We start from the raw sequence: 21019 nt of genomic DNA, 5'->3' as shown, positions 1-21019 counted from the left end.
ATTTGGTCCAAAGACAGACTATATGGTGCACCAAGAACAACCTCACCTTGAACTTGACCAAGACAAAAGAACATATAATAGACTTCCAGAGGCACAATACAAACTACAACCCAATATACATCAATGGAGACTGTGTGGAAAGAATTCCTGCTTTCAGATTTCTGGGTAAACACGTTGTAGAAGATCTCTTCTGGTCCATAAACACCACAGTGGCAGTTAAGCGGCACAGCAGACTCTACATCCTGAGGATACTCAGAAAAAACTACCTGAAGGAGAACTACTACATTGAAAGTGTGCTGTCATACTGCATTTCTACATGATTTGCTAGCAGCTCATTGGCCGACAAGAGCCCTTCAAAGATTATAAATTCTGCCCAGAAAATTATTGGCTGTACACTGCCCTCTTTAGAGGAACTCTTCAGCTGTCTCTGCCTCAACAGAGAAGAAAACATGATGAAAGTCTCTTCCTACCTTGGACATCACCGGTTTGAATTGCTGCACTCTGGTAGGCGGTTCAGGTCGCGAACAAACACATTTGAGAACAGTTTCTACCCCAGAGTCATAAAAGAACTGAATACTACTAAACACTTAATGACTGACAATGACCAACAGAACAACCGTCGCTCTTGCACTACAAGTACATGTTTACATTCTTTGAAAGTTATATTCTTTATATATTTCTAATATTGCACTCAATTCATATGTGCATTATATTTCTAATATTGCACTCAATTCATATGTGCATTATACCTAACTGCAATATTTAGTTATTCTATATTATTATAATGTTCTGCATTATCATTTAATTATGTCCATTATATGTGAATGCACCTTAGGGCTGTTGCAATTTCATTGTAGTAAGTGCAATGACAATAAAAGGAATATGAATCTCAAGTAACATAAAACTGGGTTCCATTAGCACATTATTCATATATTTAATATTTAGCCGTCAATTAAACTATTTTACAGCGTGGGTGTAATCGCAAGACGTGGATCAATACTTGACAACTGTTTTGTCTTGAAAAATGGACAGATTTGTTAAGTTGCTAAGCTTTTCCTCTGTTACTTCCTTTGTAAAGTGCCAGTGCAGGTAAGGTGTTTTTTTTTGTTTGTTTTTTTTTAATTTACAGAATGTTCTTAACCTCAGAGCACAATTGTGCATAACATATGTATTATATACCATGTTTGTGAAGGAACATATGTATTAAGTGGCTACGTTAAGTGATCTTTCACACTATATGCCCTAATTAAATACACCTGAATGGTAAGTCACTTTGGGGAGATCTCAAACATGCAGTCCATTCAAGAAAACCAAAAAATGTACATGCCCTGGAGACTTTCTGCCAAGAAGAATGGGTAGCTTTATTACCTCATAAAACAAAGTGCCTCATTCACAACTATCACAAATAACTGCAAGCAGTCATTAACCCTAAAGGGGACAATGCACCATATTACAGTTGTGCTTGAAAGTTTGTGAACCCATTAGAATTTTCTATATTTCTGCATAAATATGACCTAAAAAATCAAATTTTCACTCAAGTCCTAAAAGTAGATAAAGAGAAACCAGTTAAACAAATGAGAAAAATATTATAGTTGGTCATTTATTTACTGAGGAAAATGATCAAATATTACATATTTGTGAGTTTTGTAAGTGGCAAAAGTATGTGAACCTCTAGGATTAGCAGTTAGTTTGAAGGTGAAGATTCGAGTCAGGTGTTTTCAATCAATGGGATGACAATTAGGTGTGAGTGGGCACCCTGTGTTATTTAAAGAACAGAGATCTATCAAAGTCTGCTCTTCACAACACGTTTGAGAAAGTGTATCATGGCACGAACAGAGGAGATTTCCGAGGACCTCACAAAAAGAGTTGTTGATGCTCATCAGGCTGGAAAAGGTTACGAAACCATCTCTAAAGAGTTTGGACTCTACCAATCCACAGTCAGACAGATTGTGTATAAATGGAGGAAATTCAAGACCATTGTTACCCTCCCCAGGAGTGGTCGACCAACAAAGATTACTCCAAAAGCAAGGCGTGTAATAGTTGGCGAGGTCACAAAGGATCCCAGGGTAACTTCTAAGCAACTGAAGGCATCTCGCACATTGGCTAATGTTCATGTTCATGAGTTCACCATCAGGAGAACACTGAACAATAGTGTGCATGGCAGGGTTGCAAGGAGAAAGCCACTGCTCTCCAAAAAACACATTGCTGCTCGTCTGCAGTTTGCTGAAGATCACGTGGACAAACCAGAAGGCTATTGGATGAATGTTTTGTGGACGGATGAGACCAAAATAGAACTTTTTGGTTTAAATGAAAAGCATTCGGTTTAGAGATAGGAAAAAACTGCATTCCAGCATAAGAACCTTATCCCATCTGTGAAACATGGTGGTGGTAGTATCATGGTTTGGGCCTGTTTTGCTGCATCTGGGCCAGGATGGCTTGCCTTCATTGATGGAACAATGAATTCTTAATTATATCAGAGAATTCTAAAGGAAAAGGTCAGGACATCTGTCCATGAACTGAATCTCAAGAGAAGGTGGGTCATGCAGCAAGACAACGACCCTAAGCACACAAGTCGTTCTACCAAAGAATGGTTAAAGAAGAATAAAGGTAATGTTTTGGAATGGCCAAGTCAAAGTCCTGACCTTAATCCAATCGAAATGTTGTGGAAGAACATGAAGCGAGGAGTTAATGTGAGGAAAGCCACCAACATCCCAGAGTTGAAGCTGTTCTGTATGGAAGAATGGGCTAAAAATTCTCCAAGCCGGTGTGCAGGACTGATCAACAGTCACCGGAAACATTTAGTTGCAGTTATTGCTGCAAAGGGGGGTCACACCAGATACTGAAAGAAAAGCTTCACATACTTTTGCCACTCACAAATATGTAATATTCGATCATTTTCCTTAATAAGTAAATGACCAAGTATAATATTTTTGTCTCATTTGTTTAACTGGTTTGTCTTTATCTACTTTTAGGGCTTGAGTGAAAATCTGATGATGTTTTAGGACATATTTATGAAGAAATATAGAAAATTCTAAAGGGTTCACAAACTTTCAAGCACAACCGTAAGAATTAAGGGTATACAAATTTTTGAACAGGATCACTTCATTTCCTTTATTGCTACGGTTTGTTTAATGATTGTGCTATACTGTGATGCCTTGTACTTTAAGTTGAATCCCATTAAAAATAAATGGGTTTTGTTTGATCAATATGTACTTTCCACTTTTATTTTTTAGTAATAACCATGTGAGAAATATGCTTGAATGGAAACAAAAACCATTTACTTTTTATTAAATGGCCATTTTTACCTGTCTATGTATGGCTCTGCTGTCATTTTGGTAGTAATCCTCTCTTGGGTCCTAATATAGTACCTTTATTTGGGTCTTCGGAATAAAAAGTTTGAGAACCCCTAAATTATACAGATCGTATCAAACGTCTTTAACAGTGACTCATCAATTATAAAGAGAAAGGGCATTCAACAATTTTCCATTTCAAATGCATATATTTGAAGTTGGAATGAACATCATGCATCTGTATTCAGTCTCTGCAAATGCAGAATTGTTACCTTATACAGTTCTGACAAGTTTATCCATTTTACATTTTTATAATCACAAGGCTATACCTTCAAAAATGTCACCTTGAATGGATTTAAATGAATATAACGTAAACAGCCTCTAAAACAAGTATTTTAGAAGCTAGACCAATGATAATATTTAAGTCACAAAATATTTTAGTGTATTGTAGATGTGTTTATTAAACATTTCCAGAAACATTCACAATAGACAGCAGTTTACAGTTTCTCATGTTTCATTTAATCTAGTATTTAATATATAGCTTATGTGTTTGGTAGATCTTACACTATTTCAAATGTTTTCACTTTCTATTTGCTTTCTCCACTCTGAGTGTTTCTGATGTATATTTAAACTATTTACATATCATTATATCACCCAGCCCTAATATATACAGTATTTTCTATATTATGTACAAATACAACTAGAACAATGTAATCATTAAAGGAAGTGCAATGTGTCAGAGTTAAAGGGCAAGTGGAATGAGCATTGTTAATATGGCAGGATTACCACTTCAGGAATTTCAGGAACAACACTGCATCTTGTAAACCCAACCGTTAGCCCAAGAAAGGAATACACTACACTTTCATAAATGGATGCAAAAAGATTTAAAGCAGCAGCACATATTGCACAAACTAATAGTAAAAACCTTTAAGATTCTCTGTAGCCTTGGAAAGTATACAGGGAAAAACACTACCAATTTATTAATGAAGCAATACGACAACTTAAGTAGTAGTGTTAGAAATAAGTACCTTGAATGGTGTTACAGTCACAAAAGACAAGAGACAGGGTTTGTTCAAATGAGTGGAAGTATAGAATTTAAATCAATATTTGTGAAAGGTATTTCCCATCAATACAGTCTCAAAAATCGTGGTCGTTCATTCCTGTCACAGTAGTCATTTTTCCCATTCTGGGTTATTCAGAACTCACTAGAAAAATAACAAATTTTCATTTCTGAAATTTGTGATGCAGATCAGATAAACTGTAACAATTTCAGGATCAGATAAACTGTAACAATTTCAATATGCTGCACACAAGCAGTGTCTAACACACAGACAAAGCAGGAAAATGAACATTAATTAACTAATTAGGTAACACATTCTTGGGACTACAGGAGGAAATAGCTTCAAAATAGATTACAGCAATAACAAAAGTATGAAGATATTAAAATGTAAACCATAAAATCACTAAACAAGGAAAAGTATCAAATATGGCATACCTGTAAGGTTCTTGCTTGTGTAATTCTGCTCCTGTTCACGGAAGCTCTGACTCTCTCACTCTGGCGAGTTCGTGCAATAACACGAGTTCGTCGTGCACTGCTACGCAATCGACTTGTGGTTGGTACAGTATCATCAATCAAAGCTGCAACTTCTCCTTCACTAATTTCATCAGCTGACAAATCTGCAATTGGGGGATACCAAACACTATCATGTGTCATGAAATTTTGAAAGCCTTGTATTCAAATGAAAACACTATTACTGCTTTAACAAAGTCACTATGAAAGTTTTGATCATACAGATTTTTTAATATCTTGATTTCCTACTTACATTGCCTTAGTATGCAGGGGGAAAAAGATCTTAAATAATTGATTTGGAACTCACGAATAGAACAGTAGTTCATTGACATTATTGTTAAAATCAACAAAATTAATAATACAAATTTATTAATACAGGTCAAATCCTGTTATCACGAATACTAAAGTAAAGAAATTTTCAAAATAACAAATGCTTTTTGTCATGTTTAAGGGATTGTGTTTTAACAAAATGTAAATTTCAGCATAATAAATGTATTTTTGAACAAAAATGGCCATCAAAGATGATAATGTGATGCAAAAAATACTTAATGCTGCACCTATACTTTTGCCGAGTCTAGGGAACCCTGCAACAGGCAGTCTTCCTTGTTAGACCAAAAGAAAGTGAGTCTGCTGCAAAATTTCTGGTCTTGGGCAGTGTGTAGAGGCACATCATCAAAAGTATCGCTAAATTCTGAGTCAATGCTCCCCCAAGTCCCCATGTGGGTAGTTATGTTGTGTGCAGATACTATACTTTTCGAGTTTCATAGAGCTTCTCAAAGTTTTCTTTGTGATAAACAAAAAAGTGCCGTCAGTTTAAACAGGAAAAAAAAAAGCCATCTCTAACATCTCATTGTTAAATAGATTTTTTGCTTTTTTTTATATAAAAGCAGGTATTGTCAAGCTTGGGTCAGAGTTGCACAAGAGATAGGTACATTAATCCAGGTTTCCAATAGCTTGGGTCAAAGAGTTTCACAAGAAACAGGAACATTCCATGGAAAATACAGCTACTTCCTTTAAGTATAGAGAAGGTGGGTATAGTCTCAAGACTTCATTCAGCATAGGAGCCGTTATTTCAGTACTCAAGCATACAAGATAGGAACCGCAATACGGAGGCACTCATCCTGCTTTAGCGCTCATCTTCAGATTAGAAGAACACCAGCAGCTCGGAATCACCTCTGTGGCAGATCATGAAGTGTGCGAGGAATAGGAAGTCAAAGCCTGGTGTTACATGTTCTAAGCATTGTACGACAAGCACATTGCACGGTAAGTCTGATTCTGCAGAGGACAACCAATTACTTTGCCCTTGGTTTACTGTTTACTAGACGCAGCTGAGCAGTTACGAAGTTGTCCTTGCTCCGCTGCCATTAGATAGAACGAATCGCCAACGACCTTGGTCACAATAGTATATGTAGAAATTTTCATTATAACAAAATATTTTTATGGTCCCATGAATTTCGTCACAACATGATTCCACCTGTATACAGAAACCTGCTTTAGCAGATGTAAACTAAGATAAGTAAATTTTTAAGTAAATCGTTCTAAACTTGGTAGTTTGTTACAGTATGTCACACAGCCATTCAGATAAAGTCAAAATTTGGCTGATCACTAATGTCTACAGTACCATGCAAATATCTTTTATGCCAAAGAAAAAAAAAAATTTAAAGATAATTTCCTAAGGATTAGGTGTTTATTTGCTCATGAAAACAGTGCATGCCATTACAATAAACATACTACACATAAAACAAACACTAATAAACAAACAAGATTATCTTGCCTTTTTAAAACAAATCCTTATTTTGTGTCGAATTTTGTAATTTTTGCAATAATGACATTAACCCACCTCCTGGTGAGAAACTAAACCTGTCCAAACAGGGTATAAGAATGCAACAGTAAACTACTATTTGATTTCTTCAGATTCTGTGGCAAAATTCTTCCAAACATTCTATAAACATTTTCATAACTATTCTTTTGTCATTAGCTGCTTTTAGTTCTTTCCCTTGTCCAGCTGATCCATCATTCCTTTAGTTATGCTGAGGCCCAGGTATGGATATGGCCAACGTAGTAGTTACTGAGCTATCTGCAGACTTACAGTTCTGTGCAAAAGTTTGGACGACCCTGGTTAAATTACATATATTTACTAATTTCACTTCAGATGTCCACAAGACAACTTCCAACAGCAAACAGACTAAAATAATGACATTTTTATGAAAATTTTAAAGTACAGTTATGATTTATTTCATTAACTGAAAAAATGTTAAAAATGAAAAGTAACAAATACAAAAGTCTAGGTACCCTACTAGCTCATTATGTGGCACAGCTTTCAAATGTTTTCTGAATCCATCTATTACATTTTAAATTCTACATTTTGGAAATTTCTTCCCATTCTTCCGTGTATATCGCCTTCTGGCTATGAGATGTTCTTGAGCAGTCTTGCGTACACAAGTTGCATAAGATGCACCCACAGATTTTCAATGTTAAATTTTAGGGACTTGAAGAGGCGCCTCAAAAACTTCACCTTACGTTTCTTGAGGTACCTTTACTGTAGATTTCTTTTGGATCATTTTCTTTTTGTAGAAGCCTATTACTTTTTAGCTTCAGTTTCCCGACTGTCTAACATACTCTTGGAGGATTTCTTGTTATTTAGTGGAATCCATTCTTTTCTGTACTTGCCTAAAGTTTTTTGTGCCACTAGATTCATCAACATATATAACAGTTGACAAGATCCTCTTTTCTTCAAATGCTGCTCCTTATTTTCTCCCAAAACAAGCCTTTTTAAAGGAGTGAATCTGGATTTTGCGGTGCCTGCTCATTTTCTTTGGAATGGCATGTCTTATAATATTAGACATTTTTAACTTATGATTAAAGTCTTCTCTCTTCTTGGTGTCATTTGACTCTGCAAGAGTCTGATGTTATGTTTGTATATGTTGGTTCATGTACTTTCATGATTATAAATACAGTGCATCCGGAAAGTATTCACAGCGCATCACTTTTTCCACATTTTGCTATGTTACAGCCTTATTCCAAAATAAATTAAATTAATTTTTTTCCTCAGAATTCTACACACAACACCCCATGACAACGTGAAAAAAGTTTACTTGAGATTTTTGTAAATTTATTAAAAATAAAAAAATTGAGAAAGCACATGTACATAAGTATTTACAGCCTTTGCCATGAAGCTCAAAATTGAGCTCAGGTGCATCCTGTTTCCACTGATCATCCTTGAGATGTTTCTGCAGCTTAATTGAAGTCCACCTGTGGTAAATTCAGTTGATTGGACATGATTTGGAAAGGCACACACCTGTCTATATAAAGTCCCACAGTTGACAGTTCATGTCAGAGCACAAACCAAGAATGAAGTCAAAGGAATTGTCTGTAGACCTGAGACAGGATTGTCTCAAGGCACAAATCTGGGGAAGGTTACAGAAAAATTTCTGCTGCTTTGAAGGTCCCAATGAGCACAGTGGCCTCCATCATCCATAAGTGGAAGAAGTTCGAAACCACCAGGACTCTTCCTAGAGCTGGCCGGCCATCTAAACTGAGCGATCGGGGGAGAAGGGCCTTAGTCAGGGAGGTGACCAAGAACCCAATGGTCACTCTGTCAGAGTACTTTAGTTCAGTTTCAACTGCTGTAAATGTGCTTTATAAATAAAGCTTGACTTAACTTTTGACTTTATTTTTTTGATTCTTGTTAAACAGTTCAATTTTAACTTTATCTTTTCAAATCACTTTTCGTCTTATCCAATATTGTTTTGCATACTTAATACAACTACGGTTTCCTTCTCATGGCTCTTCCGAGGTGGCCATGTCCATGCTTAGAACCACCCATGGCCGTTGAGTGTTGCACTTTGCTTGAAGAGTTAAAGAATTCATTTGGTCATTGAACTGCTATCAGCTTGACAATTCCTAATAACAACTCTTCACCAGGACATCTAACGATGTACGCATGTATACAGTGAACCATTTATGAATATGGGGTAATTATCGTACACTCAAGACATAAGACATTTATTCCAAAAAATTTTTTTCACTAGAAGTAAAACATGAAGCAGCAAAATGACTGTCTCAGCAGTTGTGTCATTCAATCAGTTTTGACAAGTTCCCCTACACCACTGGTTGAAAAGCACTGCCAAACACCAAAAGCCAGCTAGAGACTGCAGGCATCAAAGTACTTCTCAACAGCTCTTTCTTCTGATAAATGGCATTTATGTGAATTAAAAACTTTAAATTCTGATTCACCACTTCTTTAAACTGCCTACTAGCAGTTGTCATTCTATGCTTCAAATGGCCTTCACATATTTCCCTCCCTCCTGCTTATTGTTATGTTGCAAGAATGACATCCAAGTTATAGTATACCCAAAAAAATAAGAATTTTGCTTAAAAAAATAATTTTGTTCAAGTCTTCTGTTCAAGGTCAAAGCATGTACTTAGATACCACAGAACTCTGCTAGATACTGAGCAATCACTTCATTGGATTTTATTCTGTACCTTAAGAAGTGACATTTAGTACAGATCATTTAATGCACACAGCTTTCTGCGTCTTTCAATGTGTTTTCTTTCTTAAAGGAAAAATTCTGCATTTTTTAAGTTGAAAGTTATTTATTCACAAATGTGGTATATATGGTAAATATTTGCCACGCAAAAGTATGTTCTGAACTTTAGCATTTTCTAATAATAATAAGAAAAGAAACTCATGCCCCACACTGGTGCTTTATAATGGAAGCTAAAGGGGGCATGGGGCAATACCAGAAAATAAAAGCCTAAAAATGTAATGTGCAAGTGTTTTGATACAAGATATTCCTTCCAATGCATGTTTGAGACAACAAAAATTTAAAAATAATAATGGAAAACAAAAGAAAAACTGAAAATAACCATTTTATCGCATATTCCTGGTACTGTTTTTCTCGTGGTAAGGATATGTTTTACATTTGGTTGTATGAGTTCTCACATAAATAAAGTGCATTAAATCTTTCAGGATGTGCATTGACTTGTGTTAACATACAAGTCTGAGGGCTAATGTCGACTTCCAGGGATAGAGGGAAGTAATCAGTTGTAAAAGTCAAGAAAAAGTCGCTGTTAGGTTACAGGTAGACTTGCTTTGCTAGAAGTTAGCTTCGTTGACTTGACATCGAATCCCTGCATGTGCGTGAGTAGCGAACAGTAAACAACATGTAAATGGCATCAACATTTCGCAAAGAGCAAAGCGAATGCACAAAGCAAAATACTCAGTGCGTATTTTTTTCTTTTTTTTTGCATATTAACTGCTGACTCCAACTTATTTAACTCCAATTTTGATGCAAGTGATCTGGAGATCGAAAAAGAAAGACAGTGACCTGCATCAGTTGATCGTAGCTCATGTAGCTGACGCATCTATGGCATGTTCTCCTGGGAGGACTACACAGACATAGATCTGTGGGAGGCAAGCTGGCTACCGGACTTCACCAAATGATGTGGCATGCTAGTGGGCACTACGGATTACCAGCCATTCAACTACTTCAAGTTGTTTTTTCCAGTAACAGCCCTATGAATGATGACCTGTAAGAAGTACGTGAATTCACATACTGTAGAACAGGGGTGTCGAACTCCGGGCCTGGAGGGCCACAGTGGCTGCAGGTTTTCATTCACACCCTTATCCTAATCAGTGACCAGTTTCCACTACTAATTAAATTCGTTTTCCCTTCATTTTAGTAGCCCTATTTTTAAGGATTCAGCCTTCTGAATTTATTCCTTTCTTCATTAAATGACAGCCAAACAGAATTGAGACATGAAACGAGCCACCAGCTAAACTGGGGCTTCAAACTCCAACCAATTTCACTCCAACCAGTTTCTTAATGAGAAGGTGATTCTTGCTGTTAATTAAACTCGTTATTTAATTCCATGGCCTGTTGCTGCTCTCATTCTGCCACAGCAGACATTTCCAAAACTGTTGCTTTTCTGTTTTTTTCTAAGAACACCAACAAAATGTTTTGGTGACCTGAGAGATCATTCTTACTGAGACCTTCACCTTTCTTTATTTTCAAATATTGTGTGATGGGCACAACTGAGCTGGTCATGTAGCGGCTTGTTTTGTATCTCACTATTATTTGGCTGCTAATTAAGGAAAAAGAAAATACTAAGGGGTCTGAGTCAAGTTAATTAAAATGAATGCTAAAGAAGTTAATTAGCAGCAAAAACGGGTCACTAATTAAGAAAATGGTTAGAATGAAAACTTGCAGCCACTGCAGCCCTCCAGGACTGGAGTTCGACACCCGTGCTGGAGAGGCTCAAGGAGCATTAAACAGAGTGCCATTTATCATGAAAAAATATTTTATGTTGATTTATGTGTGAAACCACTGCTTTGTGTGCTTCTAAGAAAACTGGTGAGTTTTCTGGAAAGAATATTCAGCCCTGGGCCAAAACGGGGGAAAACAAATTAGCCCTCAAAGAGTTAAAACCAACCACACCGCAAACAGTTTACTGCGATTTGGTCTTTCCAGAGGAAACCACACCCAGGGAGATGAAAGAGTACTCAAGAAGACAACAGCAGAGATATTGTGCACAGCTGGTTCTCTTTTAAAATGGCTAAATATCATAATATTGGGCTTTTTTTTTGTTCAAAAAACATGTATAAACTATTTTACAATGTCACTGTAAGATATGGATCAATACTGTCTTGGACATATTCTGTCTGTTTTTAAACTTTATTTTCCAGGGGTACCCCATGCCCCATTAGCCTCCATTATAAAGTGCAGGCAAGATATTTTTTTTTTTTAATTATAGAAAATGCTTAACTTTAGAACACAACTTCACATAGCAGATGCATATATGCACCATTATGTGAAGAACTAACCTTGACTTGAAAAATGGCAAACATATCCTTTAATGACTATTTGAACACCGCATCTAATATATAAATTAAAAAAAAAATTTGGTATAATGTTCTTATTACTCACAGACTATTGTCTTGTTCGTACAAAACTAGGATTTCAGATCTGTCCAAGTGTATTAATTTACCCCGCTATCCCTGCTATCTTATACATGCATTTATTTGTTAAACTGCACTTCTAGCACATCTGATACAGTTAACCATTACCCTATTGATTTGAACAAGGTGTGCCCTTGGTAAAATGTAATAATTGTACGGAACAGCTGGGGTGCCCTAAGTAAAGTTTTGAGAACAAAACACTTGTTTTGCCATCTCCAACAATGTTAATACATTTTCAAAAAACACAATTAATGCTTGTCTTCAAAAAAAATTATACAATGGTATATTAAAGCAAATCAATTCAGTTTTCCGTTCTACACAAATGACTTGATTAAAAAAGTCAAATATTCTTATTTTTATTTGTGAATGTTTATTTGTGTTCATTCAAATATTATACAGTTTTTTCAGAAGCAAATAATTACTTACTGCCCAAGTTTAAAAATAATTGTCTTGGGTATCTTAAGTTTTTCTGTTCAGTACTGTATTTCAAGCAAAACACATGGAAATGACACACAGGGCTTTATGAGTTTTTTTTATAAATCAGTCAGATGTCAACTGCAATTCACAGTAATCTAAATTCAGTTTTAATTTTGTTACGATCACGTAGGCTTCTTTTTATTGTGACACTATAAGAATAAACTACGCATAAAGCAGCCAGGTATTTACCTTGAGGTGGATTGTTGATAGCACATTCAGGGCAGAACCATTCTTCAACAGGAACTGCATCCAGAGGGGGGTTAAGGCACTCCATATGGTACCTTAAACAAGCAAACACATAATATAATTTCTTTCACAAAGACTTTCATATAAAAACACAGCAAGGTCAGCTGAGGATATACATCCCTCTATTCAGTCTGCTAAAATGTTTCCTAATACCTTCCCATTCATATAGAGTATCTATAAAAGTGATATGATAGCATGCTTACAACACATTTTTATTTAAGTACTCAGAAAGTAGTGAAAATAAGTTTACAAATCATTTACTTTTCTAAACACAGCAAGTGTATGGAGTGTTAAAGGGTTGCTTCTTTGGTTTGCCAATCTCTAATTCTATGCAATCAAATGTAATCTAATGTAATAGATTGAATTAACTTTTTACTCCTCAACTGACAGGCAATTAAAGTAGAATTTGACAACTCAAGCATACCCATCATCACATCCATCACAAAGAAGAAGGCGGTCCTCTCTGTCACTTCTACCACAAACCTCACAGATAGTTTGATCTTCTTCAAACTGATCTTCAGCAGGTTCATGATTCTGGACTGGAATCTGTGTGGAGGGGAAAAAAGGAAAAAGCAAACAAAGGATGGGTGATAATTTCATTCAACACCACTAAGGTAGTGGTGCTTGAGTAGTTTATATAGCTTAATAACTCTGTGGCTTCAAAAACACTGAATTAATAATACCAATAATTACAATAAGCAATGAAGTACTCCAGAAATGGCACTTCCAGCTCCACAGTCAATATTCTAAAAATCAGACCTCTCACATAAGTCATATTTCACTATCTTAACAAACAAATAGGAAGGGCTGCCACTACAGAAAAACTCTAAATATTATACAGTATAGTGCAGTTTTAATTACCTTTTTTAATATTTTTCCTTTAAAACAAGATCTTATGCAGATGTTTTTAAATACAATCCGATCCACTGGGCAGGAATTTGCATTCTGCAAAAGAAAGTGAGACAGTACTTGTTACATGTAATTAAATTTATTTGAAAATGCAATTCTTGGCTTTCATAAATGACTGGACTTTATGATAAATTGGTGTTTGCTTTAAAAAAATTAATGTGCTAGACAGACTATTGTGGAGTTAAGCTAATGGAACAGTTGAGTACAAGTGCAAGAAGATACTGTAAAATCTCATGTATAATGCACATAGCTAATTTAGCACTAAATGTTCAGGTAAAAAAACAATTTCAGATATAATGAGCACCGTTAACGTTTCAAAAATTTAACTAGAATTGCAGTAATTTTATAAACAAAGTTTAAAGTAATAACAATTATCACTTTAATTTAGATTAGGTAAATAGGTACATGCCATTTTTAATAACTAGGGGGCTTCGCCCCCTGCTCGCTTCACTCGCCAACCCCCGTGTTTGGTTTTCCGGATACACACTTTTAAGATTTTTTTTTCTTTGAATTGTTGCTGTTTCATTAGTTTCACTTTTATTTCAGAACTTATGTAAAAACAATATTTGTAATCTTGTGAGTCCCAATATGCTGAATCTTTTTAATGAGGTCAGGACAGGTTTCTCTGTTTGGAATTTCAGCAGACAAAACGGTCGACATCATCAGCAGTTAATAATTTTTTTTTATAAAGTAAAAAAGTAAGTAGAGTTCTGCATTAGATTCCTGTCTATAAAAAGTCGTGCTATTTTCCTCTCACAGTTCCAAAAGTACATGGGGTTGCCAAGGTGATATCCCAGCTTTTGTCTAGGTTTTTGTACAAGGGCTAGACAGAACGTTTTGACTCCTGGGGTAAATTTAGCTTTTTAAATAAACACAGATAAATATACATACATTAACAAAGTAACCAATAAATGCATGTGCGGTAAACTCCGTTTTTGAAATTCTCAAGATTCTTTATTTGTCACATGCATAGTTATACAGGACAACACGCAGTGAAATGCATCCTGATCTGCTTATCAAAAACTGTGCAAAGTTAGAAGAATATCAGATTAACAAAAAGTCATAGATTGAAAGATAACAGTATAGTAGAACATAATAAGTAAAATTTTGTGAATAAAGTACAATTAAGTGTTAAGGTGCAATATTATTATTATTATTATAATTATTGTGCAAAACCAAAGTTAGACTGGTGCATAGTTAAATGAGGCAGTTTGTTTGTTTGCACTACTACGATCTTTACTTTCTTTTTTTATATTTTCTAATTTTCCTACTTTCATATCCTTTAACTTTCTCCACATGTGTATAGTGCCAACGTTTTTTTTTTTTGTTTTTTTTTTGGAGCCTTTCTAATTTCCCTGGTTTCATAGTCTCTAACCTGCTCTGCATGTGTTTAGCGTCAACGTTTGTAAGCATCTTTATGAAGTTCTACTTTGTCTTTTTACTCAATGTCTTTTAATTCTGAGCCGGATTGGACGTGCTTTTTTTTTTCCAATTCCACTTGTTCCAGGCTAATAATTACTTTCCTTATTTTCTGAATTTGCACCTTTTTTCTGTCCAACACATTTGAGTCTCTTTCCTCCGTGCTGCTTTCTTCTTCGCTTAGATGTTGACATTTAATTTATAACGTACTGTCCTTATATGCTTTATATGCGCTGAGAGCCCTGGATCTGTGTGTGCTCAAATCCTTCACAAGACTGAATGTTTTGCTGCCTATTGTCCTATTTAATAGATTGTAAGTAGGGCGTGTCTTTGGTCTCGCGGGTCTTTAAAATGTCTTCAAAGAAGATCATGTATCGTAGACTTGCTTTTTGCTTTCCAGGACAGGATTTTTTATAATAGACAGATATTTACAACAACAAGTACCTATTAGGTAACAATTTTTTTAAATTGCAAGATTTTATTTTAAATTGCATTTTTTTCTATAGATAATTATTACCCAAACAAAAATACGTAATTACGTAGCTCTAAATATAGGTATACCTAACTGGAAGAACGGTGGTCGTCACTGCTACTGAGGGGAAGCTCATCTAATGCTGTCCAGTCAATGCTATTGTCATTGATAACCATCATTACAAATATCACCATTATTACCATCATCAGATGACACCTGTTTATCCTCCAACAAAAAGTCGTCCTCGCTGCCAGAACATTTGAGGAAACCATGTTGAATTATAGAAGTATCTAATTCATCCCAAGCCTCAAATATCCATTCAGCAAATACACAGAGAGTTGGTTGACGCATACAGCCACTAGCAGTAAATGTGTGATTACCGTCACTTAACCATGCATTCCATTTATGACAGATAGCAGCCTTCATCGGCTTATTGACATAAACATCTAAAGGTTGTAACAGATGGGTCATGCTTTCTAGAATAACAACAACATCAGACTTAGTTTAAGTTCCTCCTTCATAGAAGACATTTAATGTACGTGAAACGAGTCGAGCACCATTATAGAAGATTGTTTCCTTAGACCATCGGGATGCTTTGCCCAAACCCATTTTAACCAGTCAGTGGCTAATGATTCATTCATCCATCCTTTAGAGCAAACAAAAATGTGTGCACCACTTGGAAATTTCATTCCTTTTGGGTACAGTTTTTCTCTTAAAAATTAAGGCAGCAACTTTTCTCTATCTGCAGTACATGCTAATATAACATTAAAAGTGAGACTTCTCATGTCCAGTTGTACTTGTAGACACAGTTTTTGTGCCTTTTTCATCTACAGTCCTATTGTAAGGCATATCAAAAGTCAAGGGTGTCTGTTCGGAGTTTCCAATCCGTGCAAGATCATAAGTGTGTTCCTTTCTCAATTTGATAATGTACTTTTGGAACTCTAGGGGCTTTGTTTGCACCCCATGATACGCTTTTTTTTTAAGTAAGCAACACTTGCAAAGGTTCTTTGATGTGAGCCATAATCAGATGTTTGACTCAGGAATACAGAGCAGGTGACTGGGTGCCGATTTCTATTAGTTTTTGAATATTTTATGACCAACTGTCTTTCTGCTGCAGTGGAACTTTTCCTTGAATTCATTTTAAGGGCTTAAAATACCAGATGGTAGTGAAATTATTAACCTACTAGTTCTCTGAAGGAACACAAGAACCACCTACCCGCTATTATCAAGTTCATTGATCATGCTGAGATTACCGACTATAATGCAGCATAATGCGTGTGCAGAGCTAGCGGTTAGCACAAGATGATCGCCAACATCTTAAGTGGTAGGGGAGAAATGTAAATGTAAAGCAACTCCACCCAACAACAAAGTGGTACTGCAGATGGAACCAAGTGCTTTATACACAAAGAATTCAAGTACCTACATTCCTACTGTGCAGGCTTATTGAAAAAAACCTAATTCAAATTATGTCTCGTGTATAATGTGCACCCCTATTTTTAGTCAACTGAAATGACTAAAAATTGCGTGCATTACATGCAAGATTTTACAGTAGATTAAGAGAGCTCACAAGGATAGAAGAAACACAGCACAGGTTCATTAAATGTAATGGACCAGAAGAAGCGATACTTATTGTGTGTCAACATCAGGCAAGAGGTCGAAAAGGTCAGCACTAAGTTCCAAAGAATGTATTGCTTTGTTGTTATCAGAAAGGAGAAGTTCCAAAAAAGCTGGTAAGACTAGTAGAAATGATATAATATGGACTGGTGAAAATTTATATTTTGAGGCATAAAAATATTTAATGTGTAGGCTTACATCAGGCTTAAGCTCTTAGCCCTTTACTCTTTAAATGTAATGGATGTGCTCAGTCAGGGGTGATTAATTTTAGGAAATGTTATATGCTAATGATTTTGATCATTGCAGAATCAACTGCAAAGGAGGTTAATTCTATGGAAGCTGGCCTTGAGACAGGGTGGATTGAAAGTAAATGCTGGAAAATCAGGGGTCACAGTTAGTAACAAGAAAAGGGGAAGACTGATAATACAACATAGAATGGACCTACATCTTAAAGGGGGTAGAAACATTTAAATTCTTATGTTCAGCAATAATCCCAAGTTGTGAAGCGAGAATAAGCAATGGAATAAATGCAGCAATGGAAGAAATGGCAGGTGTCAGATGTAGGTGATAAAAGAATGGTAAACAAAATAAAGTGCAGAGACATGGTCAATAAAAAAAAGAAACTTCAAAGAGAATACTATGGTGGAGCTTTGGGGTATCATTGAGGGAAAGACAGGTGATTAGGAGAAGGGCGCGAGAACTAAAGACTGAGGTGATTACAAGAAGGGCACAAGAACTAAAGATCAGTGAATATATTTTAAAAAGCCCGCCCGAGATGACATGGGCATGTGGTCAAAATAAACTTAGGGGTATAACTGAGAGACTCTGGAGAAATCCTATCACAGAAAGAAGGCCAGGGGCTCAGAAGGGATATATAAAATAGGGGTAGGGCAATTGGGGGCTAAGGGGATGAGGAAGAAAGATGTAGAGGACAGATAAAGTTGGAGAGGACTCATCACTCATCGCTTATCAAAAGGATAACGTTTGGAAGGAGGAAGAACTGGCAAATTAAGTAACCCACTTGTGGTTACCCAGTCAAGACAAGTAAAAGTGGCAACTTGATGTTTGCAGTTGAACATGCTAAGACAACAGGCTACACTGACAAAACAGTGTTAGAAAATGTCAGATTAACTGGCACTAACACCCTTAGTCCTGAACAGGATCACAAGAGGTGATGGAGCTTATACCAACCAGCATAGGGCACAAGGCAGGAACAAACCCAGAGCAGGGCACCAGTCCATTACAGCGTGAACACATATACACACGGCACCTCCCACCCCCCCAACCATACACTAGGGCCAATTTAGTACCACCAACGCACTAAACCTGCATGTCTTTAGACTGTGGGAGGAAACCAGAACACACGGAGCTAACGTGGTCTTCTTACTGCAAGGCAGCAGTGCTACCACCGTGCTGCCTAAAATTGTAAAATTATAAATTGTTTCTGCCTATTATACTGAAATATCCCATTTTTTTCTTTGCTGCACACTTTATACATATTTGAAGGTATATTACATTTTTCGTCTTTTACCTTGGCCAGTAAAAATGATAAAAATAATATGAAGACGCACTGTAGAATGATATTTAATTTTTAATGTGAGAGAACAAAAATATTAAAGAAAGCAGCTAAATTAAACAAGATGTTCAGAGACACAAGTAAGTCTCAACCCACAAACACTGCCACTATTAACAACTGCGTAAGCTGTGGTATAATGCACAAAATAAAGCAAATATTTATGACAAGCTAAACAAGTTAACATTCCAAATGGAATATAAACAAACCATTAAATTAACCAAAAGAACGAAATATAATCACTCTCGGCAAAAATCAAAACATACCTTTGACCACTCCAAGATGCAGTCCAAGCAGAAATAATGTGCACAGCTCTCTGGAGTTCCAAGCACTTGTTCTTGAAACGTATTGAGGCAAATTGGACAGTTTTCTTCTTCATTGTCAGAATGCTCAATTGCAAGTTCATTAGTCAAAGTTTCAAAATCTCGATCAAAGCACTTCTCAGTTTCTACTTTCTCACAGTCTTCAGAGCCTAAAATGTAAATAAACACCTAATGTTTCTTTCCATATCCAATAAATCATTCACTTTATACTCTATAGTTGAAACAGAAATGCAGCTTGTCACTCAAATCCAAAGAAAATCTTGAACAAATATGTAACAATAAAATGTTTAGCACTCAGAGGACAATCTTTTTAACACAGCCCATGGACACATACTACAACAAAATAAAAAGGCAACAACGCTGGTTTTACAATAAATAAAATAAATAAATGAATACATAACACACTTTGAATGTTATTCTTACTGACATACAAAGTTGGAGTAAGCTTCCAGACATAAAAGTAACACAGAACAACCAAGTAGTGAAGAAAATAATAAGGATCCTTTTACTCATTTCTCTCTTTTATAATAAGTAACCACAGCCTCATTATTGCTTTCTCACTACAATTGTTCTATTCATCCAAGTGAAGGCTAGGCCAGTGTTAGAAATACATGGGGGGGGGAATGGACAAATTCATTAATTTTGTCCCTTAACACACAAATTGCAGAGGCAAAATATGCCTCCAAAATTCTTTGCAAACTTAGTAGTAATTAATATGCACTGCGGACACTGTCGCACTAATTTTCAGCTCTAACACATTCATTCCATTTAATGTTATGCTTTTGTTTATAATTGTTTCTTTATTTCCTGCCTTTGTGCTGACTACACAAGTACTCTTGTTCGTTCCACTTCGCTCGCATTTTGAACAGTATTAGTAAATTCCTAAATAAAAGGAAGCAAATGAAAAAATATTCCATTATTATGGCACTAAGTTGCTTTATCTTCAATATCCTCAACATCACAGGTAGATTAGTCAAACAGGTTTAACAGACCCTCTCAGAGAATTACACAGGCTAGCAGACACATTTATATAGCATGCTTGATAGTAAATAAACTACATGATATTGTCTCATTTCAGCTATATGTAAAAGTGTCTCTGCTTTGTAAGGATGTGCACTTTTATTAAATGTTTCATATACACAAGGCAATGCCACCTTTCCTTTGATAACTAAAAAAAATTCCCTCAGCATAGGCCAGACAGGGAACGTATATAAATCTTCATTGCTTCTGATCAATTTGCTCCAGAGCAACTTGTGAGAGCTCTTTTGAAATCAGATATGCTGAGAATTGCTGAGAATTTCCTTTCTGTTTGACAAAAGACTTAGCCGAAACTCCGATATGGAAACAGGCTGCCAAAACGAGGTTTGATACACAGTTATTGACAATGAAATCCAAAAATCTACCTTTAATTGGATAAAACAATGTCCACGAAAATAAAAGCAATCAGACACACAAAAACTAAATGCCCCCATTAGACATACAGTTAGGTCCATAAATATTTGGACAGACAACTTTTTTCTAATTTTGGTTCTGTACATTACCACAATGAATTTTAAATGAAACAACTCAGATGCAGTTGAAGTGCAGACTTTCAGCTTTAATTCAGTGGGGTGAACAAAACGATTGCATAAAAATGTGAGGCAACTAAAACATTTTTTTTTAACACAATCCCTTCATTTCAGTGGCTCAAAAGTAATTGGACAATTGACTCAAAGGCTATTTCATGGGCAGGTGTGGGCAAGTCCGTCATTATGTCATTATCAATTAAGCAGATAAAAGGCCTGGAGTTGATTTGAGGTGTGGTGCTTGCATGTGGAAGATTTTGCTGTGAACAGACAACATGCGGTCAAAGGAGCTCTCCATGCAGGTGAAAGAAGCCATCCTTAAGCTGCGAAAACAGAAAAAACCCATCCGAGAAATTGCTACAATATTACGAGTGGCAAAATCTACAGTTTGGTACATCCTGAGAAAGAAAGCAAGCACTGGTGAACTCAGCAACGCAAAAAGACCTGGACGTCCACAGAAGACAACAGTGGTGGATGATCGCAGAATCATTTCCATGGTGAAGAGAAACCCCTTCACAACAGCCAACCAAGTGAACAACACTCTCCAGGGGGTAGGCGTATCGATATCCAAGTCTACCATAAAGAGAAGACTGCATGAAA

The 21019-nt window shown here is 36.0% G+C and overlaps 1 protein-coding gene across 3 annotated transcripts in view; it reads right to left on the bottom strand.

The window, feature by feature from the left end:
* The window catches only part of phrf1 (PHD and ring finger domains 1), a 136425-nt gene that overhangs the window by 70986 nt on the left and 44420 nt on the right, over nt 1-21019 (bottom strand). For 2 of the 3 annotated variants that reach the window (XM_028793513.2, XM_028793514.2), the window contains exons 4-8: nt 18798-19003; nt 13406-13489; nt 12969-13090; nt 12488-12579; nt 4786-4967 (exon numbers count right to left, since the gene is read on the bottom strand). In XM_028793513.2, coding sequence (XP_028649346.2) covers nt 4786-4967; nt 12488-12579; nt 12969-13090; nt 13406-13489; nt 18798-19003 — 686 coding nt within the window. Of the gene's footprint in view, nt 1-4318; nt 4484-4785; nt 4968-12487; nt 12580-12968; nt 13091-13405; nt 13490-18797; nt 19004-21019 lie in introns of those variants that run through there. The other variant, XM_028793515.2, reaches the window with a different exon arrangement.

The sequence above is a fragment of the Erpetoichthys calabaricus genome, chromosome 2 (assembly GCF_900747795.2).
Source record: "Erpetoichthys calabaricus chromosome 2, fErpCal1.3, whole genome shotgun sequence".
Taxonomy (NCBI): Eukaryota; Metazoa; Chordata; class Cladistia; order Polypteriformes; family Polypteridae; genus Erpetoichthys; species Erpetoichthys calabaricus.
This window is presented reverse-complemented; position numbering and strand designations above follow the sequence as displayed.